Source organism: Haplochromis burtoni, unplaced genomic scaffold (assembly GCF_018398535.1).
Source record: "Haplochromis burtoni strain Fernald_Lab_line unplaced genomic scaffold, NCSU_Asbu1 Contig_300, whole genome shotgun sequence".
Lineage (NCBI taxonomy): Eukaryota > Metazoa > Chordata > Actinopteri > Cichliformes > Cichlidae > Haplochromis > Haplochromis burtoni.
Window position 1 is genome coordinate 693,757 of NW_024582661.1, and position 7,672 is coordinate 701,428.

The following is a 7,672-nucleotide window of genomic DNA, read 5'->3' on the forward strand; positions in this document are numbered from 1 at the left end:
TATAACAGTTATTCCAGGCATTTAGACATGTGTACATCATCTACACGATGAAACCGAGCATCAGAATCGGTCAGACAGGCTGAGGAAGTAGACTGGTACTTGCATCGTCATTCATTTCTGACCATGTCCATCTCTTTATCACCACAGTGTAGTGGTCTTCAGATGGCTGCTTCAAGCAGGATAATGTGCTGTGACACGAAGCGTAAACCATCTCCATCTGATATCCAACTTCTGTGTCTTCATGTCAATATGGACCAGAATCTCTAAGAAATGTTTCCAGCACCTTGTTGAATTTGCGCCACGAGGATCTAAGCTAGGGTAAAGAAGCACAGGATTTGGAAACACACACACACACACAGAAAACTCTCACTTGTTAGTGTTTGTCAGTTTACATTTATACTTCTAATATTGTTGGTTAATACAAAGGAAAAATAATAATAATAAAAGCACTTGTTGGAATTCAGATAATTCCTAGCAAACGTTTGAGGAAGGATGAGGGGCAACGTTTAAAAAACAAGATTTTTTATTATATAACTTTAAACCAGTTTATTATAAAACCATCAATAAAAGCACAATTATTATTTTTTTTAAAAAACACAGGCTAATAAAAGCTAATGAAACATCTTTTTTAAAAAAAGGTAGAAACAACATAACATTTTTCCAAAATATTCCTTGGTCATGATGTTTGTAAAGGAGGGTCCAACTTCACTCCATGATGGTGACCTTTGGTGCCTTTACAAGTCATCAACACACGGGAGCCAAAAAGTCTGTTGAGAAAATAATTTTTAAAAAGTCAAAATGAGAACAATAAGCAGTTTTTCCAGCAGGAGATCAATGACACACTGGTAAGAAAGGCTTGCGCTCACCGTGTTAGAGCAGGCACTAACAAACGTCATGAATCTGGGGTTGAACTGGAGCGCACTGATGGGTCCTGGATGCTTCCCATCCAGCACGGCCACTTTCATTCCACTCTCTGTGCTCCAAACGTGAACTCTCCCGTCTTCTGAGCCTGGAAAAACCAGAGTGTTAACAGGAAGCTTAAAGGAAAAGGCTCAAATCTAAAGTTTGAGGGTTTTTTTTTAGCTTACCAATCATGACAAACTGCGAGTCAGGTGTGAAGCAGGCCTCCAGTGAGATGCCTTTACTGTTGTTGTAGCCCTTAAAATGAGGAAAGACAGGGATGGCTTCAGCATGTAATCTGAAAATAATTATACTAACATAAAAACAGATGCAATTCCGTATTTTTGTTCCAATATGTCTCTTACGGAAAAAGTGTGCAGCACAGATCCATTGAAAGCATTCAAGACTCCAATAATCCCTTTATTTGTAGATATGAGGATCTGCTTCCCATCACTACTGAATTTGAGTCCAGTCCAGTCACAAACGCGATTAAACCTCGTTTCAAAACAGGCAAACGGGCCCTTCAACGGGAAGATTTTCAGATAATTAAGAATTTCATTTAAGGCTTTTGGAAAGAATGCATGTGAACACAAACAGAAAACCCTTAATGGACTCAGCTGTACCTTGTCAAAAGCACGAAAGTCGTAGAGTTTAACTGTCTTTGAATCCACTCCTGCAGCAAATATCAGCCCATCGGGGTCAAACGAACACAGAGGTGTCCCCAGTGGATTTATCAAACCCTGAAAATCAGAGAGATTGTGCAACATAAACTGGTAACTTTCAAGAAATATGCAAAAGAATCCTCAATAATGACCACTTTCTGCAGCACATGTTTTCATATTTATGTCTTTATTTCCATTTGGTGTTTATTTACTCCTTATATTTTTGCAAGGTTATGTTTCTGGTGTTGCTCATAGATTCAGATCCAAGAGAGATTTGGAGACCTCTGGTGGTCAAGACTACTCAGGGACTCCTAATCAACAGCACTTTAATAGGCAGTATTTTGTGTCACAATGTAAAGCACACTATTCTACTGCTGTAGCTGTTATTACACATTTGTAAATGTGTACAAATGGCAGAAGAAATGGAAAACTACTTACTTGAGAGTTTTGACAGTGGAGGTCCCAGATCCGGATAGTCTTGTCCAATGACCCAGAGATAAATGTGTTATCCACCGGAGACATGGAGAGAGCAGTAACCCTGAAACCCAAACAAATTGGTTTTAACTGATCAGGATTGAGCTAATGTTTTATTGAATGTAAAATTACTTTAAGGAAAGACAGACAGGAACATGCTTTTCAGGAATGCACACTATATGCACATCCACAATGAGAATCTGAATTCCTCTGCAATCCAAAAGTGCTCTGTTGGACTGAAATCTGTGACTCTGGAGGCCATTTGAGTGCAACGCTTTGTTTCATCCAAATTTTGATCCTAACATCTCAAACTTGCAGGAGAAATTGAGAATCATTCAATCAGGCAACGTTTTTCTTCTGTTGTCTAATTTGAGCGATATAAACCGTAACTACTGTTTATTGTTCTTAGCAGACAGGAGTGGCACCCAGTGTGATCTTGTGCTGCTTTAGCACATCTGCAACAGAAATGTCTGGAGAGCATTCAGAGATGCTCTTCTGCATAACTTGGTTATAACGAGTGATTATTTGAGTTACTATTTCTCTCCTTTCAGATCAAAGCAGTCTGACTATTCTCCTCTGTCACCAACGAGGAATTTTCACCCAGAGAAATGCTGCTTACTGGAATTTTTTGCTTTTTCAGATCATTTTCTGTAAATCTTGGAGTTGGTTGTGTGGGAACATCCCAGCAGATCAGCAGTATCAGAAGTACTCAGACCAGCCTGTTTGGCACCAGCAACCACGCCACATTAAAGTCACTGAAATTACCTTTGTTCCCCATCCTGATGCTCAGTTTGAAATTCAGCACATCACCTTCACCATGCCTAACTGTATTGAGTTGCTGCCATGACACTGGCTGATTAGATATTTCCACTAAAATCCAGTTCAACAGGTTTAGCTAATAAAGTCACCACTGAGTGTATATTTCTGTATTTTTATGAGCACACTGGAGAAAGCTCCAGAAAGGTAGAAAATGAGAATTCCACTCAACTACATTTTATTCTATTTAGTCTGGTTACAGTAAATAAAAGCATGTCCATTTACTTAGTAGGCATATAGGGTGCATACTATATAACTGTCTGCTTTCACTGAATACCAGTCTACATGTTTACAGTTGTGGTTGATTAAGGTTGTGTGTTTGCTTTACGCACCTCTTAGTGTGACCTGGGAAATATCGGATGTACTTGTTGTCAGTGAGCGAAAGGTATCTGATGGTATCTGAAAAATATCCCAAAATATATTTCATTTTCCAAAATGGACCACTAACTGTATTCGCACTGCTGTGCATGGCGTCAAGTGTTTACCATCAAGTTTGTTGGAGCTGTAGATCACTGTATTTGTGTCTCCATGCGTGTAGCGGATGAGGTCTACTCCATACTTTTTGCTGAAGAGGTTGCTTTTGCACCTGAGAAAAGCACAAGGACAACATAAGAACACAATGCAGTCACAGTATACTGTATATTTATCATTTACAGTATACTGTCTACAGTGGCTGCCACTTACTTTCCATCTCGCATGTCATACAGCAGTATGCGGTCATCGTCGCTGCTTGTTATCACATTTTCACCATTTGGGCTGTAGTCCACGCAGTTGACCTTCTCTTCGTTTTTCCGATGAGTCCTGGCCACTCTGAAACATCGTAATACACCGTCTGTGATCTTCATAGCTGCAGGCTTTTACCAAGAAAGCATACGTTAGGAGAAAAAACACTCCATCAGCTTCCTGTCTGAGATTTAATGAAGCCTGGCAATTATTTCGGTTTGGTTGAGCTATGCGCATCTGCTGTCCATTAGATCACTAAGGTGCTTGTATTTGCCTTATGACAACAAAAATCCACAGCAGACAACATGCAACTTTGTAACAACCGGAAATTATGATCGACTTATTTTTATTCATCTACCAGACGGGCGGTGCTTTCCAGAAGCTATAATATTTTGCAGTTGTGACCTGGCGGGCCGTGAAAGCGTAGTTAACAAATACACCCGTTGAGAGAAAGGCGGAAATTACCGGAATCCTTTTTTTTACATTTACGCAATGTGTATTTGTTATGTTTAAGAGCATTTAAACGGATAGTTATATCGTTTGTCGTTTGGTTTTATCTATATAGTGTCTAATATGTCGGAATTATTTTAATTTGAATGAATGGATGAAATTATGCTTTTATTCTGAAAGGCTTGACCCGGAAATTCTTTAATAACTTCAGAGTTCATGCTTGTGTTTTGAAGCTCGTGTGCGCCGTCTGGTCTGTGAGGTTGACTCAGTGCCGTGATGAACACCTGTGGGAGACTAACGCGTGTGTTTGACCGGAGCTCCGGCCTGGATGTGCTCTTCTGTCTGGTCAAACCCCGGACAACCTGCCGCCAGTGTCCGAAGACAACACCGCCCCTCGCCCGGGGTCAGAGCACCGCTGCCAACCACACTCCAGGCTCCGACGCAGATGACAAACCCCGTGTTAGAGCCGTTGACCTGGCCCGTAAGATCCGAGGAGAGAAGTCGAAGACCCGAGAGACAGCGCCTCCCATGTCTGCCCAGCAGAGGAGGGTGATGGAGCTGAAACGGTTCAGTGTACAGTTACAAAATGTGCACCCCAACGTGCTCGCCAAACACCTCCACAGAAGCGTGCTGTACCAGGACAAGGATGTAGTGATCGTCAACAAACCCTACGGCATCCCTGTGGCAGGTAAACCAACACTGGGCTGTCTTCTTTAATCTGATTACACTGACAAGAAGTTTGAAAAAGTTTTTATTTTCAGTTTGAAATAAAAATAAAAATCAACTCATTGTAATGTTCAAAAAAACAATATGAGATCTTTGTAACATGGTGTTTTACAATGGACATGGTCAGCAGCAATATTCAGGTAGACTGTGGTGTTTAAACGATCGTACTAAAGGGCACAGAGTGTGCCAAGAAAACATCGTCTGACATCATCCATGTGTACTGTTCTGTGTGAACCCGAAAGATGATTGGAAAACTTTATAAAATACTCAAACCTGCCTGTCTGACACCAGGAGCCATGCCACATTTAGTCTTTTAAATCACCTTTCTTTCCCATTCTGATCATGGCTCTGAACTATTGACCATTATTGATGCCTGCATGCTAAATTAATATGATTATCTAATTAGATATTTGTATTAATGAACAGTTAAACATATGTATGAAAAATTATGTGGTGAGACTATATTTTATTGTTGTACATATTAAGGTGTTCTTAAACAGGCTCAGTATTGTTGTTATTATTATTATTGTTGTTGTTATTGTTAGGAGACATGCAGTATCATTACTGAGAACAGCTGGAATGACCATAAAAATGTCAGCTATCACACTGAAGCTGGGATGTCTAACTGGCACCACAAATGTAATGTTGCTGCTGTCTCCCAGATGACTCCGACGTCACATCCATCACCTCTGTGCTTCCTGTTCTCTCCAAAATGATGGATGGGATGAAGATAAAGTCTGATTCTCAGCTCATTCCCTGTCTGGGTCTAGAAAAGGACTCAACGGGAACTCTCCTGCTGGCCAGGAGGGATGAAGTGGTGGAGCACGTACTCGCTCTGAATAGAAATAACAAAGTGGAGAGGAAGTACTGGTGAGTAGGGGAAACTGATAAGGATTAATTAAATAATGTACATGCTAATACTCCCACTGCATGTTAGTTATGTTGTTCCTTTTCAGGGTTATCACGGTTGGTGTTCCTGTGCCATCTGAAGGTCTGATTGATATTCCCATCATAGAGAGAGAGGTCACAGGTCCTCAGCCACACTACAAGGTGCCTCTTATTCTGTATGATCATTGCTTTAAACATCCTTGTATGTACGGCTTTTAGCTTAGTAGTTAGTATGTTTATTACACATTAAATTAGTTTGGGTTTGTTGTCCAGAGCATTTGAGTAAATTACTACGGTAGTTATTGTTTAAATAATGGTGTGCATTTTCCAGTCTCATAACAACTTCTTTGATTTCAGATGGCTCTGAGTCCTCTTTACAGACTGAACGATGAAGGTGATGGTGTAACCAAAGTCCGAAGTCATCGCCAAGCTCATCCAGCATTGACCAAGTACAGAGTCCTGGACAGCAGCAGTGGTTGCAGCCTTGTGGAGCTCCAGCCTTTTACAGGTAACAGTGCACATGTGAACAAAAGGAAATCATCCCAAAAACCTGCCTGGGCACATGTTCGGTATTTTTCTGCTTCATTGTGTTCACAGGAGTGAAGCACCAGATGAGGGTTCATATGGCCTTTGCTCTCGGGTGTCCCATTCTTGGTGACCACAAATATTCCCACTGGAGCAAACTGGCACCACAGGTAAGATGTTTACAGTCTCTTTTTTAACATGTATAAGAGTTTGATTTCTATTTTGTCACAAATGATGACTAAATAATACATTTCCTTCCACAGAAATTACCAGAACGTGTGTTGGGAAAACTTGGGATTGAACAGAGCAAGGTTCGGCACCTTCCCCTTCATTTACATGCACGACAGCTGACGCTGCCAGGAAGCAGCCAAGCTGACGTCAACGTGTCCTGCCCGCTACCGAAATACTTCACCCAAACACTGGGCCGACTGCATATAACGCTCCCAGATGAAAAACAAACGTGATCATCTCCTTGCTTTGTTCAGCGTTTAACAGTCCAACCCTGTTAAATGTAATTTAAATGTGGAATAGAACATCAGGATGTGTAACTACAGCGCTGATACGTGTGATAGTGGACAGATGTGGAACAGAATGTGTTAATTATGAAAAACTGATGCTATGGAACTGAATAAGAACCATTCAAATGCGTCATTATTAAAAAGACCCACAGCTCACTTTTTCTTTTTAGAAGACAGTAATCATTATGTTTCAGCTTGACATGACTTACTACAAAGATTCCATCTGCATATATTGTTTAATAACCTACTATACACACATACATGAAGGAATACGTTGGCAAAAATCCTTGATGGGTGTTTCAGATGTTAGTTTTATCCTGAGAAAAATCTCCTGAATGACTACAATATACAGATATAGGTGACAAATTAAAGGAAAAAAAGCCAACAGTATATGGTGTCTCAGTTATGCTGAGGGAGTACGTCTCAGCTCACATTAATCCCATGTTAAAATGCTTCAGTTTTGACACGAGTGGCATCTCCCAGGATGCAGGAAGGGGTTGAAATACTTGAGCTATGAAATTATGGATCAGGCTATGACCTCTGTAGTCACCGGATCTTAAACAAAAAGTGCCCTGCGGGGGAGTTTGGGCCAACATGGCCACTAACATGGTTAAAATACCCATTTAGAGGATATCTTCTAGATAAAGAAAAATTGTGTCCTTCACTACAGCTGAGTTAAAGAGGCAGCACAGCACAGGCAACCAAGTTACTGAAACACACTGGTTTTGCCTTCAATTTGTCACCGATCTGTAGCACTTAACCATGTGAATGATTGAGTTTTAACTTATTCCACAAGCAATATCATGTAATTATGTTTTGGAAAAAACAGGCACAAGTATTTCAAATTCAAACTTATCATACATGGTCCAAAATGTATTTTTAAAAAAAAGTTGTGAGCACTGGTCCCTGTAACTGTCTTAAGATTATTACTAGTGGTACTAGAGAATTAAGACGTGAACAGCCTGTGAGGTTAAGAAAGAAAAGATTACA

General features: G+C 40.4%; 2 protein-coding genes across 2 annotated transcripts; one reads left to right on the forward strand and one right to left on the reverse strand.

Moving 5' to 3' along the window:
* Positions 1-505: 505 nt before the first annotated feature.
* LOC102296345 (WD repeat-containing protein 82) lies at positions 506-3,915 on the reverse strand. The gene is made up of 9 exons (XM_005941513.3): positions 3,537-3,915; positions 3,338-3,438; positions 3,185-3,251; positions 2,001-2,100; positions 1,524-1,640; positions 1,266-1,421; positions 1,089-1,158; positions 867-1,009; positions 506-767 (listed from the first exon to the last, which is right to left on the reverse strand). Exons 1-9 carry the CDS (start codon positions 3,695-3,697, stop codon positions 735-737), a joined length of 948 nt encoding a protein of 315 aa, XP_005941575.1. The 5' UTR covers positions 3,698-3,915; the 3' UTR covers positions 506-734.
* A 304-nt stretch (positions 3,916-4,219) lies between these two features.
* LOC102297662 (mitochondrial RNA pseudouridine synthase rpusd4) lies at positions 4,220-6,838 on the forward strand. Its single transcript, XM_005941518.3, has 6 exons — positions 4,220-4,713; positions 5,414-5,621; positions 5,708-5,801; positions 5,997-6,147; positions 6,237-6,334; positions 6,428-6,838. The coding sequence occupies exons 1-6, from the start codon at positions 4,302-4,304 to the stop codon at positions 6,626-6,628; spliced, it is 1,164 nt and encodes a 387-aa protein (XP_005941580.1). The 5' UTR covers positions 4,220-4,301; the 3' UTR covers positions 6,629-6,838.
* The last annotated feature ends 834 nt before the right edge of the window (positions 6,839-7,672 follow it).